Source organism: Calonectris borealis, chromosome Z, assembly GCF_964195595.1.
Source record: "Calonectris borealis chromosome Z, bCalBor7.hap1.2, whole genome shotgun sequence".
Classification (NCBI taxonomy): domain Eukaryota; kingdom Metazoa; phylum Chordata; class Aves; order Procellariiformes; family Procellariidae; genus Calonectris; species Calonectris borealis.
The window spans coordinates 32,951,399-32,970,144 of record NC_134352.1 but is presented as its reverse complement, the minus strand read 5'-3'; the positions used below and the strand labels follow the sequence as shown (position 1 = coordinate 32,970,144).

Here is an 18,746-nt window from a genome sequence, read left to right as displayed (position 1 = left end):
GCCATGAGTAACAGAGATCCTAACACCCCCCTGCCCCGTTGAAATGCAAATGTATTTTCTTTTTGTGTTCCAGGAGCTTGCTTCAATGCATATAAAGAGAAAAATCTGAAATCTATGCACTTCTCTCAAGACAAATAAGCCCAGATATTGTGTCGAGGCAAGCAACATAAAATAATAGCAAAAGCCTAATGCTCGCCACCAACTCTCTGTCCCCGAGCAGGGAAAGTAGAACTTTAGAAAAGGCTTAAAACATAAAATTTTGTAATGGTGATGCAGGAATAAGGATTCGTCTGCATGCTCTAAGGGTGGTACTAGGGATTGCTTATCTTGCTAGGAAGCAGCCATTACAGGACAGGCCTGTTTCTGCTTTAATGATCTGCGTTTCTCTGAATTATTTTTGCTCCTCTAACCTTTCATCTCTTTGCTTTCCGATTGTTATCCAAAAGATCTCACCTAGCCCACCAGGCTTTTGTGTCAGCAAGGAGTGAAACCCAAGCAGAGTCAACTAAGAATTTCCATTACTACTAGCTGCAATTACGTGGCTCAATACCAGGCTCCTAATGAATGTTTGGGGGTTTAATTTTCATCTGTGGAGGCAAGGTCTCTCTAGTGTCTTGTCCAGGTTGATCAGGCAAGTGAATCATGTGAAGTTTAGCTTCTCCAGCCTGTCAGATAGCCAAGGCTGTCAGTAGTCCCCTTGTTTTACTGAAATGCTTAGCAGCTCTCAAGGACGAATGTCACTGTTCAGAGCTTCCCATTTTTTGTGCTGTCAGTGTGGAGGATACAGACTGGTAGTCTCCAGAAATGATGCGCTCTGCCACTTTAAAGGAGGAATTTTTGGCTCTTTTCGAGCTGGGAAATCTCTAATACAATGTCACACATACATTTTGGTCCCTATGACATATTACTCCCACCTCCATGTAGGTAGAAAACAAATTCTGAAAAACATTCTTTGATCTTCCACCCACTGATCTGCTTGAAATTTAAGTTCTGTGCTGCAACTCAAGGGAAGGAGGAGTAGGAATATAATTTATACCATATTTAAAAAAAAAGAAAAAAAAACAAAAAAAAAAAAAGAGAGAGAGAAGAGGAGAAAACATTGCTTCCACCACTTTTAGAATTATTCCTGTATAAATCTTTGGTATTCCTTCCTTCTGTTTGGCACCACACTTTTCAAATGACATTGGGCTATTCTCTCTCTGACCCAGTTACACTGTTTTCTTTCAAGCAAGAGTGCTAGGTTGCTCCTTAAATTTTGATTTTATTTTTTCTTCCTCCTTTGCTGTGCTGTTAAATAGAACATTTAGTTTCCTTCGGAGGTCATGCTTCCTTGGGTGATGAACCAGTAAGATCCTGGTTCAAACATGGGGCAAATCCAAGCCACCTATTTTCTGCCCTGCTGACAGATGGGTTCTGGCAGGAGTTGTGAGGGTTAGGAAAGATTTCTCCTGGTTTTAGGGCAAGACAGGTGGCCGTCACTCCATAGGTACATGCATTTATGGAGGAAAGGGATGTCAAAGATTATACCTATTTTCCCCCCTGGAGCTGCTCCTTCCCTGGTGCAACGCTTGCAAGTGCAAGTGACCCCCACGTGAAACCTGTGTGGTTCTCAGAGTGGCCTGGATCCTCCTTTTTCCTCCCTCCTTCCTCCTTTTTCCTCCCTCCCTCCTCCCTCCTCTCTCCTCCCTCCTTCCTTTTTCTTTTTTGTTGTTATTGTGTTTGCTGTCTGAATCAGAGGGAAGCATTGAAGGGTGGTTGTTTTTCTTTTTTTACGCACATCTCTGGGGGAGTGCTGGGTGGTGAGGGGTTTATTTCTGTGTTGTTGACTCTAAGCACGCTCACTGCAGGGACAGAGGCAGGGGTTGTTTGCAGCTGATCTGAGGGAGTTGGCAGGCTTTGCACCAGTGCTTGGTTCACCTCCCTGTGGATTTCTGTCACAGCCGTGCAGAATTTTAGGGTTTCGGTGCTTTTATGGATTTGTTTGAGGTGCTGCTGTTTTCTGTAGCTACATTTGGCGGCTTTAACTTAAGGAACTTGCTGGTCTGAGTTAGTTGGTGCCTACTATGTGGCTCACTTAATTTGTCAGCCCTGTTGGCAGTAGACGATTGTTCCTAAAAAGAGGAGTGCAAGAGGAGAAACTTTTTCCCCTGGCGACTGTAGTGCTTTGCCAGGGAACGCAAGAGCTAGTCTGTGACACAGAGCTGTTTTCAGATATGCTGCGAGGAAAATGAAGATAGGTAATGGCATCTCTTCACTTGCAATGCTAATCAGGATAAAGGGAACATGGTTTCTTTGCATCCCTGGTATTATCAAAGAGCTTGTTTTCATTAAACCTGTGGTCTCCCCCCCTTCTCAGCAGGGCACTTATCTTAGGAGTGCTTTCTTTTGGCTCAAGATGCAGCATGGATCCCAGAGAGGTACAGCGATACCAGAATTGATTTGGTCTTCCACCAGCCAATATGGTTTTGTCACTCTGCTCACTTTTAGGGGCTTACTGATGTAAAAAGTCAGTAGTAAAGGCTTGTGTCTGTGACCACAAACCAGCTGGTTGTGGACGTGCTTTAGGCTGCTTCTCACGTAAAGTAAAACATACAGACTTCAGTTGCTCTCATAGGGTCATAGGAGCAATGCTTGTGTTTTCCTGGTGCTGTGAGTTGATGTGCTTTGCTCCATGGTTGAGGTGCTCTAAAAGCACATGCTTATGCAGCTACAGTAGCCTAGTTGACATGGGATAGCTTTCTGGGCTGTAGTAATTTGACTGCTTTCCATTATAAAGATTACTTTCCATATTGTAAGAGAAATCAGTCATCCCCAGGGATTCCTTCAGAACCTATAGTACAGATGTATGTACTACAATATAAACAATAAGAAAATGAAACATTCTTTCTTGAAGTCATCCACAGATGTTTTTTTGGTGGTAAATTCAGATTGGGATAAAACCCAGCATCTCCATTAATGGCTGGTAATAATGTACTGTGGTTGGTGGAGAATAGGAGTCTCTCACGGGGAAAGCTAGGTGGATAATTTTGGTTAATAATTTTGAAATTTTGTGTCAATATCCATCATTCTCCCACCATACCTGCTGTTACCCTGTTAAGGGTCCCTGGTTGCTTATGCATGTAGAAATGAAGTGGTTGCTCTAGTTTTTTTGCTGTTTACAAGGATGGCAGGTGGAGACATTTAGATTTACTCTTGATTGTCAGCTCCCCCTGGTCAGCAGACCTCAGAAATCATTATCTTAATATCACAGAAATGTCAGTTCAATAATGTTACTGTTGATCAGTTGCTGAGCTCTGTAGCCATCGTGTATGAGTAGCTTATCCAGCAGAATTAACTTTCCCCTCCCTGTCCATTTTGGGGAGGAGAAAAAAACAAGGATGAAGGAAAAAGGAAAGCGATCTTATGAAAGATTTAATGTTGTTTATTTAACAAACAGTATTTAGTAGCAGCATTAAATAGTGCCGCTTTTCTGTGCTACACAAATATGTTACTGGGTTTTGAGAGTATATTTCAGGTAATTTATGTGTGTGTTTATGTATTTTGTTGGCTTTTCTTGGTGGTATTTTTGTCACTGGGGTCAGGCTTAAATGGTGCTAATGGATTCTTGTGGCTTTGTGTGAGGACATTGGAGTTCTTCAGACTCAATAACGTGATCCTGGGGTTTGGTCCCTAAAAGACAGTATTGATTTCACTTTGAATTCCACAGCTTTTCTTCTAGTGTTGTTGATTTGCTGAATGACCTTAGGAGGACCAAGCAAGGACTGAGTATGCTTGGCCTCCCAGGGAAACTTGACGAGTGGGAGGAAGAGAGCTTATTGCACAGTAAGTTGGAATGGCTGCCTGTTTCCTCTATGGGTGATGTAGTCTGCCATAGTAGTGACAGGTGAAAAGCTTTTGGGCTGCTTTAAAATGGTGGGATGGAAGGAACAATAGAGACTCTGGTTTTCCCCTCCTGCATCTGTTTTGGCCCGAAGTTTCAAGTTCTCCTGCTGGTTTATGGTTTGCTCCTTAGAGGTGCTGGTAGGGAAGGTCCATAGATAGGGTCACCATCCTTTCGGTCACCCCAATGGTGTCACTGGGCTGTTCAGACTAAATATGACTGAATATCTGCATTCTGCCCCTTTCCCACCACCTCTGATGAAGGGGAAGATCATGACTTCTCGACACACCTGGAGGGTCCCCTGGGTGTGGACAGCTTTGATTTTTCTGGTATTGCACAGCCATATCAGTCCCTCTTTAAAAAAATCCCTTCTATCCCTCTATTTATGTTAACAACCCACTTCTCTTTCAGAAATCCCTGTTGCTCAGTTACAGACAGAAATCAATCCTGTGTGCATGCTAATTTCTAAAATGGTGGGACTTCTTTCATGCTGAAGAGTGGTCTTTCCCCAGAAGACGACAGTCACTGTGTACACAGGGCTACTGGCTCAGTCAGGAGTACAAGATTGTATTATCACTTGCAGGTGAAATCTGAGCTGAATCCCTGAGCTGAAGACATTTAAGGCCTCAAAAGCATGATCTCAGGAGGCTCTCTCTTTTGGAGAGCGTGAGCTGAGAGAGAAGTGTTTTCCATACTCCACTGGTGGCGGGGGGGGAAGGTTGAACAAGATGCAGCCTGTCACCCTTGGTGTTTTGGACTGCTGCTTGGTTGTAGCTGAACCAGAGCTGTTCCCTCCTGAATTAAGGTTCCTGTCCTGCCTGAGGATCTGCTAACCTCAGCTCAGAGGATGCTAGGTGGAGACCTGCTGCACTTAGGCAGCAGGGATGGTGCTGTGCTGTGGGCAACAGAAGAGAAATGTTGCTGTGATTCAGTCTAGCTTGTGTTTAATAATGAAATTGCTCTGCGTAATTCATATTGGCCTAGGTCTGCGTGTGATATTTAGGGAATATAATTATTTCGGATGTGTTGAGGGTGCTTGGGGAGGTGGCCTTATAAATCCGAGAGCAAGAATAATCTGCTAGGCAGGGGGTTGATAGGATAGGGAATGATTTGTGGCCATTTACGTAGCACCTGTCGGGACCTGCTGCTTAGCTCATCTGGAGCTGTTTGATTGCAGTGAAAATTTCGTCCAAGAAGAAATTTTCTTTGAAAAGCTTTTCCACTAGCAGTGGATAATTTCAGATGGGTTAAGTAACATAAAACCTTTTCTGGGAAGTGGCACAAGTAACTTAGAGCATGCAATTGCTTGTTGCCAGAGAAAAAGGGTCCTCCCTTCCTTCAGGTACCCCCTAGCAATTACAGGTTTGTGTAAAAAGGCCTGGATTTCATCTTAATGTGTGAGGTTGGGGTGGACTTGCTAGAACTGACTGTCGTGGAAATGAGAATGCATTTTACTTGTTTGCCAGGTGGGAAGCAGTCTGTACCTCAAGCAGGACAGGGGCAGGATCTGTGGGGAATCAGAAGTTTGTCACCCCAGGAACAGTTTCTGTATTGGTATTTAGGTCCCTTGTTCCGCTGACCGTTGTCCTTCAGCATGGTCCACACCGATTGCAATCTGTGGGCAGGATTTGCATCTGTAGCATCCTTGGGTGTAATGCAAGGAAAGGGTGACCACTGACCGAAGGGCTGCTACATACCGGGGAGGTAGCAATGTCTTTTACGAGCAAAAATGCACTAGGATGATAATGTGGCTGCCTAGCCATTTGCCTATTAAGGACGTAAATCCCTGATTGTAAGAGGCTGGGAAGGTATAACCAGGGGAAAAGCCCACTCAATCTGCTTCTTATCTGCTCTTGGGTGCTGTCACGCATGTGACGTAAGGTGTGCAAACTCTCGCTCTGCCTTAACGTGGCTTGGCTGACACTGAACGGGACTCAGGTGTGAATGGGGGCTGGAGCCCCTTCACCCAGCCTATGGCTGCCCGATGCATTTCAGTGTGGGACATTCGCGTTGGTGTGCCAGGGCAGCAACCCCTCGTCCCTGGCTGCACGTGCAGACTGGCAGCTCCCTGTGCGCTGTGGTGGGGGTGGGACGAGAGGCTTTGGTGTCCTCCCAGACCGCCACCCCGCTGCTGCTGGCCGTGCCCTGCCTGCAGGGCTGGCGGCACGGGGCAGGTTGCTGAAGCTGGTATTAGTCCACGGCGAGGTCCCTGTGCTGCGCAGTCTTCCAGCTCCTCATGCTCCCTCTGCACAAGCTGTTTGCCTCTTGTGATTTCGGGATGATGTCCCCGTTGTCCACTTCTGCCTTGGCGCTTGCACGAGCTGCTACACCTGCCCCGGCGTGTGCCGGCAGCTGCCACGACCCCGTGCCGAGCAGAGCAGAGATCTCTCTCTCTCATCGGAGCAGGTTACCATGGCAATGCACAGTCTGCTGCGCTCTGGGTCTCCAGGAGCCAGAAACGATGGTGCTTTTGCAACATTGAGGTAAACATCTCTCTTTTTCCTTATATAGCGCATCCACTCCTGGTAAGAGCACCGGCTGCCATCGGCGCCGGCCTCCCCTGGCCCCTGCACGGGGGAGAGCAGCTCCAGGCACCGGGAGTACACCTGACCCCTGGAGCCAGGCTCGTGTGGGTTGGAGCGGTGCCTCTGGCGTGTGTCGGCCGTGGCAGTGGCGCTCCCTTTGCTGGGTGGTGTGGGTTTCCCCCTGGGGAGGAACAGGGTACTGCTTGGGAGCGGCATCGCTTGCGGGGTCAGCTGCTGGAGCGTGCGGTTTGCTCGTGGAGGGGTACGGCTACAGCTCTCCTGGATGCTGAGAGGGGAGATGGGTCCCCAGCTGCTTGCTCACAGCTCTGCCACTGGTTTGCACTGGTCACTTTGGGAGATTCATCTCTTTTCCCCTAAGCCCCTCTTAGAGCGTGAAAGTCTTGCTCTCCCTTGCCCCCTGGGAAGGCACCCCAAGGACTCTGGCTAATGAGTGCAAACGCTTGGACTTGTGGAGATTTGCTGGGGCATCTCTCTGGGGCTTGCCAGAACTTCGTTATGGTGCTGTGGGCTTTCACTCGTTTCTCCAGTGCTTTGGGAATCCATCGGTATTTCTCACATCCAGGAGCCTGTAGCTGGCAGGTGATTGAAGACTCTTTTTACAGTGTCCTTTGTTATTGCAGGCAGTAATGAGCATGGCAGGCTGTTGCAGGCAGGGAAGTGTGGCCGTGTGAACTGAAAATGAATCTCTTGCTTGATCTGCTGGCATTTGTTCCAGCCTCCTCCTCTCCACCTCTCTCCCTCTCGCTGTTGGTATGTGTATGAAGGGGGAGTCCATGCTGGAGAGGGGAGTGGAGCAGGGGAGGAGTTTCTATCAGCCTCCTCTTTTTTTTTTTTTTTTTTCTTCCCCCTGTCCAGTGACGTGAGCAATGCCTGGAACAATCAGGCTGGCTCCAAACAGTGTGCCTGAAGATGCTGGAGAAAACAGCCTAGTGCGCTTTGAGCAAACACCGATTGCTTGAGCCTGGGCTCTCCAGACATAACCTTTTCCAGTTCCTCTGCAGGGGATTGGGAAGTGCCATTAGCTTTCTTCTCCCCCATCCCATACGCTTACTTTTGGAAATGATCGGAGTTAACAGTGTTCAGAGCACCAGCAAAGTCCGGGTGAGAGCCACAGGTTCGGTAAAATACTCCCGAGAAGAATCTCTCTGGCGGCAGTCCCATCGATCAAAATCTATGAAAATCTCCAACTCCTCTGAGTTTTCTACTAAAGAAAGCAAGGTAAATAACTAATTATTCATCGTGTTTCTCTTTGCTAGCAGTGGAAGTGGTGGTGTTGGAAAGGTTGTGCTCTGCAGGAATTAAGGGCTCTGGATGATCTGCGGTGATCACAGAATCGCTGTTGCCATCAGAATAAAATCTCTAGGGTTGAGGAGAGGCTTGAAGGTGAAAGAGGTCTGGTGTGTGATAGCGATCGCGTCTTAGAGGAATGCCCTGTCACTGAGCTTGGTGCAACAGTAAACAGTGAAAACTTGCTACTGAGAATGCTAATTGGAGCTCTGCTCTCAGGAAAGGTGCCAGAGTTGGCGAGTGATGTCCTTGGGATTATCTGTTTAATGGGAATGATTTTCTGTAGAAAAATAGTTTCTGCTCCTTCTCTGCAGCTCTGTGGTTTAGTAGGTGTGGGTGCTAGGCAAAAATATCGTCTCACTTGCATGCATGATTAAATATTGCCGTCAAGTGTTTATTAGGAAGGCATCACTTGTGCGTTTATACACACTACTGTATTGTAGCGGTCGGTAGCACAGGCTATGCCCAGATGCTACAGTGGCTCTGTGCAGCATCTCCTCACCCAGCCCAGCCCAGTTGTTTGGTTCCTAGGCAAACAACCCCCACTCCATGCAGTATCGCTTCTTTCCTCATTCCTCAGTCCTGCTCAATAACTGAGAGGCACCCGGGAGCCCCTGGCAAGAGCTTTAATAGCCGACTCCCTCCCAAAGGTGCTCTGTGTCTCCAAGGATTGGATGAACTTTATGCAGTGACCGAATATGCCTCTAATTTCATTCCTGCTGCAAATTGATTCTGGCTTGGAATTAGAAGATATACCATTTCCAAAGATGTGTTGAATGAGGCTGAAATATTTCAGAGCATCAGCCAAAGGCATTTAACCACGTCTCGTGTCCGTGTGCATGCGAATAAGCAGGCACTTGGATCTTCCTGTAATGCCCCTTCCCTAAATCTCATATCTGTCCTGAGAGAAACCTCCTCTGCTATGGTGAAAAGATCCCAATGCTGCACAGTATTTCCTAACGGATCACTCTCTGCCAGCTTACAGATTGTACAGTATTTCAGAGCCTCAGCTGCAGAGCTTTGATCACAGAGTAATGCAAATAGAAATAAATGAAGTATTTTATTCAGTTCAGTTTCAGGAACCTCCGTTTTGAGGGCCTTATTGACCATAACTAAGAAATAGTGTACTGCTAAGGTTGTGGCAGAGAAATAGCATGACCGTCATTCTCGGGCTGTTGCAGATGCAGTATCTGCTATTCCAGCAAATGCCAAAGAAAAGGCTGCATCTTGCAGGTGCTCTAGGACCCCGCTCTTGCCATCACTTTCACCCTAGGCATCGGAATAGTTGCACAGTATTCAGAGGGAGGATTTATGTATGAAAAGTCTCTGCATATGGTGGCAACTTGGGTCTTTTGACATTGGGTGGATCACTTAATCTCTGTACCTCTGTTCCCTCTCCCAGGTTTTGCGTCCACTGTGTATGCATGGTGTAATGTCCTCAGGGCAGGGACTTTCTCCCAGGGGTAGTGTCTGTCACATTTAGTTAGCTACTGCAGTAATGAACGCTCTGTGTTCATCCCCCTGTGGGATTCACATTTCTGCCTCCTGAGTGCTGTAGGTTGTTTTGTGAGAGATACCCACTTCTCCTCCTGCCTGGCTCAGTAAGTTAGGAAGCACACTGCAGCTTTGGTTTTGTTTGTAGTGTTGTTTCCTTATTTCATACAAAGATATTTGTGTCTGTGGAGCATCTAAGACTTGTAAAAGATGTGTTACGGAGGGCTGAGAAGATCCCTACATGCCCATCAGTAACGCCTGCCCAGTTGACAAAATGACAAGCGGGTCTGCCGCTGATCGGTCTTGTGATTTTGGGCAGCCCTGTTCTTTCCATATGTCTGTTCCCCCTTCTGTTCTTTGTCTGCCCATCTATTTTGCTAAGATATCACTGAGTTAGAGAACTGATTCGTATTTGAGCTTTAGCTCTTCGGTTGTGTTGGTGGAAGAGACCTGGAAGTGGTTGCCGATGTGTAGCATTGCAAAGAAGGTCTTTTTATCAGTGTATGTCTGTGTGTATGTGCTTGTACATCACCTCTCATGAAATGTCTTCAGTTCTAGGCTGGGGTTTCTGGACAGTGGTGCCGTGTAGATCCCCTTGGTCTCAAGCAGGGCTTGACTTGTAGACTTGTCCTCTTCCATATTTCTGTGGGCGTGTTCCTCCCTTTTTGTCTGGACTGCCTTGTATTTTGTCTGCTCCCCGTACAAAGTAATTACAATGCTCAAGACCTGTTTCTGTGACTGCTTCAGCTGACTTAGGGCAGAAGACAGATTTAACCCATTTGTGCCTCAGAAGCATACTCCTCTGATACGTTGCACTTACGTGACTCAGCCTATTTTGCTGAGCTGAAGAGTATTATATATCCTTGTGCTCTAGCCAGTATGAACAAGGCACCAACATGGTGCCTGCATGAGGTCTGCCTGCTGCCAGCATCAGAGAAGCTAAGTAGCCCAAGGATCCGTCATCTCCTTGAAAAACATCAGGTAGTGCTTCTGTGCACGCGTATATACGCACATGCACCTGTATGTATACAGGCTCCACTAGGTGATACATCCCGGGCAGGTATCACAGCCTCAGGCCAGCAGGAGAGCCTGCGGAAAGGGTACTGTGAATTGATGTACTGTTGTTCTTGGGAGAGTAGGCTCAAACCCAGGCTGCGTGCAAGGTGAGTCAGAGGACCTCAGGATCGTCGGTGTGACCCAGCGTGCTCAGCAGTCTCTCCTCCCGACAGACTCTGTTTTCCCGCAGCCATGGACTGAATTGCAGAGTGCCTGTGCCTGTCCTGCCTGCAAATGCACAGGGCCAATAAAACAATTTCTGAAATAGGCTGTGTAGGTGCTCCACTATCAAGAAACACTTCTCTAGCCTTTTCTCTGTTCACCCATAATAATTCAGTATGCTGCCTTTACCAGTAACACTGATGAAACACTCCTGCAGTTACAGAACAAATCTTTTCTAGCAACCCCCATGTATCAATTTTACAGAGGACACGTTTCTTGTGTGGCATTAATTTCTTGGCTCTCAGGAACCCCAGCTAACCATCCTTTTCTGTTTTATGATGATGTATCTGGCACAATCTTTCCTTACCTTTTTCTTTCTCCCCCTCCCCCCATTCTCCATACAAATCAGATTTTTAACAGAGGAGTTTCTCTTAGAAATGTTCTCCTCCAGTTGGTGACGCACTTGAAATTCCCTGGGTGAAATGATCTTCTTTCCTTCCCCCTAAAACATTCCTATCAACCCTATCTCCACCCACACCAAAACAACATTCATCGGTTCCATATGCTGCTGAACAGCTCTGTGCTGTTTTATGAATAATGTATGCTGGCTTGTTAGAAGAACGTTTGTTGTACAAACCAGTGAAATTTGAAATTGAGAGTGATATCAGCAGACATGCCGTGCTGTGCACTAACCCACAGGCTTCTTGGGGTACTACTCTGGCATCCTTGCTGCATCCTCGTCAGAAGGGGGAAAATGCGTGAGGCATCAGGGGCATTTGGGCTTTGAGCCTGGCAAGGAGCTACAGGCGTTCAGTGATCAGAGCGCTTATCCTTGCCTCACCAGGTGTTACAGATCCGCGCATGAAAGGAGAAAATTTCAAGATCTGGATTTTGGGGGAGGGTGGCAAACAGGAGATGGTGAACTAGTGTAGATCTGTATGCAAGCAACAGTTCTGGGGGAGGGTCAACATTCACGTAATCACCTAAACAGCATACTGGGAGTGGTATATAGCTATGAGTTGCACCCCATCCAAACCTGGCAGAAGGCAATGACACAGGGACACACCCAGGTCCCAAAAGACAGGCACATTAGCACCTATCAGGACTGCATGCAGGCACCTGTGATGTCTGGTATCTGTTGCCTCTGTAACCTGTTTTATTTTTGTAGGATTCTGCTGCTTTTGTTGGTTTTCCTCCCTCCAATAAACCACGTATGGTGGGGAGCTGGGGCTGGTGCCTGGCTGACTGCTGTGGTCCCAGAGGCAGAGCTGATGGACTGGTGCTGAGTGACCGGGGGAGATGCTGAACTTCTGACTGAGCACTTCTGACTGCAAGGACTGTGCATGTCTTTGCCCAGAGGTGTGACTGGGGCTTCCTTGGCTGCCTGGGATCAACCATGCCACTACGAGCTGGAGGTGAAGAAGAAATGTCCCCAGGCAGGGCTGCTTCTGCCAGTGGCTGGAGGGCGGGGTGGCAGGGGCCTGGGTCAGAAAGCACAAGTGCACCCCTCTCCTGGGGGCTGCAAAAGCCACTCGGGGTATCTGTTGTAATGGTCAGATGGTCATTCTCCCAACAACGACTCCAGAAATGAGAGTGGAACTGAGTGTGAGCAGAAAGCCTGGGAAACAAAAACTGGAGAAGACAGTCTGGGTCATCCCTGCTGGCTCTCTGAACTCAGTTTTGGTTTTCCTGTTTACCTGCTCGTGGCAGGCTTTTCTGGCTCCTTCTCTTTTGTGCACGGAGCAGGTATAAGAAATACCTGCGGTGTATTCCTTTTCCTCCTGGCAGGGTTTTCTGGATGGGCGAGTGTGTACAGAAAGTCAGTAGGCTGCTTCAAGAGCCAGCCCTATGTTGCCTTTTGAGGGAAGGGCTCGCACGGTGCCCCAGGACCTCTTGCACCCTGCTGGCCAGGCTCTGGGGACCCTGAGCCTACTTGTTACCTAGATGATCTACTGAGATGAGTATCTGGGTAATTCGTCAGGTTTTTGTCCCTATGTGCACACCTGGTTGTGCCTTTCTTCTATTCACTGCTTCTGCTTGCAGAGGCTGAGTCAAAGCATAGCTGGCAGTCGGCAGGTGCCAGCAGCCTGTTTAAATGGGTCCAATGGTTTGTGCATGTGACAAGGTTTTGAGGGAGGTGAGAGTGGCGAGTGACCTTTTTTTCTTGGCAGCTTTGTAAAATAAACAGGAGTTTTCAGAAGCACTCCCTGTGTAGTTTTGCATCTCTTTCCAATTGGAATAAAAGACTGGTGAGAGCATGTGAAAATCTGGATTTTTAGTTGACCTACCTGCTTACCAAAGGGAAAATGGGGATGGAATTCAGCAGCTTCTTATAGAGTTACAGGCTTCCACTTAAAAAAGAAAGTGTAAGTTTCTTGCCCAGCTTATGAATAAATACAAACAAATCCTACAAATATGTAACAAATCCCATTGGTTTTTTTTTCCTACTGGAGTCTGCTAAGGGTCAAATTGGAGCTGTAGGAAACAGCATTGGAGTTAAAATAAGGAAGTGTCTAGGTTGTTGCCTGCTATTCTGTTTTATGCAGCAGTTAATTTCTTTTATTCTCCCTTCTGCATTTGTTTCTCCAGGGAGCTTAGAGCAGTGCTGGGCCTCAGGTGTGGTGGACCCAGAGATCAGCAATTCTCAGAAACGGGAAAGCTGTAAAGAGTCGTTTTTTGCTGTCTTGGTAATAGAGCTTAAGAGTGGAAGCAGTGAAGTTGGACACTGCTGAGTAGTCGGTAGCTGGGAGTTTGGATCCTGCCTATAGTAGCCTTGGGTGCCAAAAGAGATAGAAAGTCTCTCCCCTTTCCAAGTGGTATCAGTCCAGCTTGGAAGATGAGACCCATGCAATATTCGTTCTGGCATTCCCTGCTGTGGTCCACCCTCCAATTTTCCGGCTTAGGTAGCAAATTTGCCAAGCACTTCCCAGGCTAGCAGGTAAGAAGCTGTGATTGTTGTCAAACTGTAAGAGTGCTTTAAATCAGAGCTTTTTTTTTTTTTTCATTTCCCAGAGAGAAAACATGAGTTAATAAAATCTGTCCTTGCGGCTAGTTAAGTACGGTGAAAGTCATGTCCCCGCCATAATCTCTGATCAGCTTTGTTGCAATTTAGTGAAGCATTTAAGTGCTTGTCTCCAAGTTCATTTGATTTAATCATACTCTGGAGAAATGTCTGCTGAAAAGAGCTGCTGTCTGAATCAGGGCCATGGAACAAATGCACAGCCATGAAATAAATGATGGAGCGGGTGCTGGGCTGTACACGTCTGCTACTGGTTGCAAAACATGGGAGGAGGAAGTTTTTCTTCTCCAGATCATGCGAGAGCCCAGCAGACATCAGGAAAGTGTTAAAGCATAAATTGCTTTGGAGAAACAACTAAAGCAGCTCTAAAAGGCTGGTGAGTACGGCAGCGAGTGCGCAGCCCAGCAGCAGTCTCTGCCAGAGAGGCAGGTTGGGGGGCAGGCATGAGAACTCATGTATCTCCATCCCTTGAGAGGTCTACTCACTGAAGTCTCACTGAACACGTTCGGTAGACGCACCGAACATGCCCTGTATACAGCTGCCCAGGCTGTGGATACTCTCTAGGGTTTTCTCTTCTATTTTTGTATAAATAGCAGAGGTTTTCTGAGAGGCTACATTTGATGCTCTATGGGAGACACTGTGTCCTTCGTCAGATGTATGCCACGTGACTGGGTAGGTGTCTGTTACTCCCTGAAGAAGGAAGATGGAGTTTGGCTCATTAGTAACGATTGGGACAAACACATGTCACTTTCCACAAGGCAAAAACCTGGGGCATTTGTTGTTCCTGCACTAGTCTGGAGTGCTGCTTTTGTATGTCCTGCTCTTTGGCTGCAGTGATCCCTAGAGACTTCCTTAGCAGCAAAATCCCACAAAAAGCAGTACTGCACAGGGCATTCATTTTCAGAGGTCGTGACCCAATCTTGTAGGCATTTGGGCCAGAGAGCATCAAAAGGCATTTCTGATACCCCAGGCAAGGTTTTTGCTACATTTCAAAAGCTCATTCAATCAGCTGGGGAAAAAAATGCTGCTTCTGAAAAAATGGGGAGGCAACGGGGGAAATAATGCAGCCTCTCTGCCTTAAATGTGGAAGTAGTTTTCCGGCTCAAAATGTAAGAGAATATTTAAATCAAAGTAGGAAGAAAAAGACAAGTCAAAGAATAAGAGGGGGGGCTTTAGCCAAATCATTAGAAACGTAGTGGCTTCTAATAGAAAATATGGGTGACCCCAGGGAATCAGTGTCAGCATCAGCTTGTGCAGAAGAATGCAGGTGCATCTAATTCTGTTGGACTGCTGGCTACATGGTAGGAGGAACGTTAGCCTTTTCTTTTGCTTGCTTCCTGCAGGGTGGTCTTAACATCTCTTGATAGCTCTTACCTGAAAATTAAGCAAAGTGCCTAGAAACTGCCAGCAGTGTCCTTTTCTTCACCTTTGTCTAGCTGTTTGCCTTTGGATCAGAGCTCCTTGTACAAGTTTGGAGAAGATAGGATAAATAGAAAAAGACACTGAAAACTCCAGAGTTGGAAATATTTCATCATATTGTTGTGAGTAGCGCAGCAAAGCCTTGTTAGCGGTGGGGACCTCTCTCTGCTAGCTCAGTGTAAGTAGGATGTGGGATGATTCCTCCTGGTGGTCATATCTGTTCTGTTGATCTGGGAAACCTACTTTTATGGTACACTGTGACTAAAAGCTGCTGCATGTGTAGCATCAGCGTGAGGTGAGTTGTACCAGTATGTTTGACCTGCATGTGTATGGTTCAGTCGAGCCAGATTTTCACAGAGCTGAATATTAAGGATCTTCAAATAGACTGTGCAAGATTCAGAAAGGAGCCATTGGATCACAGGATGAGCAGCGGGATATGCTCATGGGATTCTCGTTGCAAGTGCAGCTGTGGCATATGCACAAGACTAGTTTCGACTCTTCAGTTTTCCAAATTATTTTTGTTGTGGGTCAGAGTTAAGGCTATATAAATGCTAATGTTTCTGTTGAGCGTGTCATAGCTATTATAGTATGTGATTTTCAGGCTTGTTCTTACTTGATGTGCTACTTTTTGGTAATCGTGTGCATCAACAGCTCTTCTACACGTTAACATATTTTGAGGTTGTGTAGGAGTTATGTGCCAGAGGGAGTAAATCTAGCTATGTATATAAGGTAAATTACAAATGGGGATTGTAAGTGCGAGATTCAGGGACATTCCATATCAAAATACTTCACTTGAGTCAAGTGGCCTATTTGAAGAACTCCATTAGCTTGTAGTAATAGCAGGCATTTATCCATTGTATGCATCAGCTACTGGAGGGCTGAAACCAGACACACTTATCCAAGTGATGTACCTACTCCCTCTCAAAAGAAATCCATCCCAACTGTCTGATATCCACCCAGGCTTAAATCAGCTTCCAGACCCTTTTCTTTGCAGGCTGGTATCAACAACAGAATTGTGACCTTTGGTGTCAAACTTACTGGCATCTTTCCTATAAATTGAAAGAGTAACGATGTTAGCAGGCAGCACTCCAAGACATTGATCTTCAAGCATGAAAGCTGCTTGTGGTTCATTTTCTGTTTTGCATTTAGAAACAGAACGTGTTTATGTTTGGGTGTGTGACTGGGGAAGCATTCAGGTGTCTGTGAGGCTCAGGGACTTTGGATTGCTATTCTGGCATAGTTTTACAGGTAAACCCATATGGTGAAATCTTGGCCCCGTTAAAGTCAGTGACAAAAAAAATCTCACTGACTATCAGGAATTAAATTGGACCTTGAATTTCAAGGCTATAGTCTCATGGCTTTTGCAAACTTAACATGGTTATTTAAAAAAAAAAACAAAACAAAACAAACCACAAACCCCAGAAACCTGCTTGAGAAGATGACTGTAATCTCAAACTGTGAGTTCTGGTATTTTTTCATTAGATGAGATTTCTGCTCAAGATTTTTGCATTACCATGAGCAGGTACAGTACTTCCTTGATCAGAGGCAGCTCGCTTGCAGGTATTAGTTAGGTAATTTTCAGCATATTAATGTATGTGTAGCAGGGGTCAAACAATAATCCCATCTCATTTCTCTCCCTTTGCAGGCCCTCTACAATTCAATCAAGAATGAGAAGCTGGAATGGGCAGTGTAAGTATACTGCATAGAAATTAGGAGTTTAAAAATAGTACCTGTGTAGTAATCTGTTTATACGTGCTATGTCACCATCTGAGTGGGCTCCAAAGCCTGTAGAAGGTAGCCAGTGTATGTAATGAGTTTGCTTTTCTGTTAATGAATGACCTGGCAATACTGCCTCCTCTGTTTCTCCAGCAAGGGGAGTTGTTAATGATAGGAGCCAACTGCATTTGTAAGGAAAGAGGACGTTTCATTCAGTAGGAAACTTCAGCCTGAAAAGAGAGAAATTAAATCCTCCTTTGTTCTATGACTGCATAAATAAAACAGAAGTTGACTTCTCCCTTTATCTTTCGGTACATTGTGTCAGAACCACTGAATAGAAACACAAGTCTTGGATTGAGTTTCCTGCTGTTGGTTTATTGTCTTGGTTTGTCTCCTGATTAACTATGGATAACTTGACAACAACCTAATATGAAAGATGATAGATTGGACAAAGTCTGATATCCCCTGTCCTTAGCTGCTTTCGACAGGCTAACACTTGTTAACTGCGGAAATACTGCAGACGAGAAAAAGCTTCAGTTTCTGATTGTGTTAAATTGACATTTCTCTGTACTTAGGTTTTATGTGGTCTAGGTATGCCAGCAAAGAGCGGAAGGGTCTGCTTTAGATTTTGCCACTTGCAGAACAGTGGATTTTGGTGTAAAATAAAAGAATGATGTCTCTTATCTATTTTGGCTGTACAAGATGTTTACCCGTGTGGATTTACGTATCTGAAGCCTCACTTTCTTGAGAATAATGTATGTCTGGGATGCGTGCTCCTGTACCTTTTGTGCTAGAATTTCTAAGAACTGCCTTAGGTCTTGCCGGCCCGTTGGCTTCTGATCTTCCTTGTTTTAAGTTCATCATCTGCAAATGAATTCCTTGTCAGGTTCATCCTCACTTACAAGGGCTGCTGGTCTCAACTGGGATTGTAGCCCCTGTTCAGAGGTGTGTTAGACAATGTCAGAGTAGTGAGGAAGGTGTGCTGGTAAAGGGAATCACCAAGAAGTGCCATCTCTGATGAGCCTCATAAGAAGCACGGTGGGAGACATTTTCCCAGACTGTGTCTTGGACCTGGAATACGCTGTGTGAATCTTCCATGTCACAACACCAGAGCTGTTTGCAAGACACTCTCTCACAGGTACTTTAGACCCAGCAGAATCCATTATGTGACTTTCTCGATGTCAGAATTTTCCTCCAGTTCTTGGCAAGAGACCATACCGTGTCTAATACACTTGGGCAGCCTCCAGGTGGGAACTGGCGCATGCCTGGCTCTGCTCCCATGAGCTTCAGTCAAGGTGATTTATGAGATAGCTTGCTCCTGTATAGGTAGCAACTGCTTCAGCGTTTACATAGTCCAGTCCATATCCCTTGCTAATGAATTGTTTGGGGAAAAATTGCAAGCAGGCTGGGAAAGAGAGAAATCAGAATCCTCCTTAAATAAGGCTTCGGGATGTGGATGTAAAGCCACCTTCTCCCAGCAGAATGCTCAAAGTGACCAATTGTCCATTGCAGTCTGAAACTTGGACAGATAGCTGGGACTGATGTGACAATTACTTTCCATGCTGTGAAACAGAGCTTGTTCTGGGCATAGTCAAAGAGGTTGTGCCTTTACCCTTAGGGCTGAGGGTGCTGGCTGGAAGAGGGAGCGTGAAGATATCTCTCCTCACTTTTAGAGAGATGTGTGGTTGGTGTAAAGTAATCACCCCAAGGAGCCCCAGGACTGCCTGAGTTAGAGGGAGAAGGCATATCACTCTCTTGTCCTGTTGTTGTGATCTGCAGAGAAAGGTGGATAGGAAGGGGACATGGTCGGTTTTGCTGTGACAGGACTGAGGAACATCCTCTCTCCTTTCCAAAGAGTATCCCTTTGCTTCCCTGATGCAGTTGGCAGGGGAAGAAGTGGGAGGTAGGGCAAAGGTAGAAATAGGGCTGCAAAACCCAACATAAGCTCCCTCGCAATGCTGGCGTGTTGAAGGAATGCCTTTCTTCCAGCCAGAACCCTTTGAGGGTCTAAGACTCTCTCTTATGAGCTGAGCAACAGTTTAAGAGCTTCTCTGGCAGTACATTATTTGGTGGATTAATGACTGTCAATAAGGCCATAGGCAGGGGAGGCTAACAGCGATACGTAAGATGGGGGAAGACTGCTACATGATCCTTATCTTATTAGTAG

The 18,746-nt window shown here is 46.2% G+C and overlaps 1 protein-coding gene across 2 annotated transcripts in view; it reads left to right on the top strand.

Moving 5' to 3' along the window:
- The window catches only part of PSD3 (pleckstrin and Sec7 domain containing 3), a 112,597-nt gene that overhangs the window by 58,344 nt on the left and 35,507 nt on the right, over nt 1-18,746 (top strand). Inside the window, exons 1-2 of one of the 2 annotated variants that reach the window (XM_075137847.1) lie at nt 6,990-7,644; nt 16,509-16,552. In XM_075137847.1, the coding sequence (XP_074993948.1) occupies nt 7,486-7,644; nt 16,509-16,552 (203 nt within the window). In that variant the 5' untranslated portion in view covers nt 6,990-7,485. Of the gene's footprint in view, nt 1-6,989; nt 7,645-16,508; nt 16,553-18,746 lie in introns of those variants that run through there. The other variant, XM_075137846.1, reaches the window with a different exon arrangement.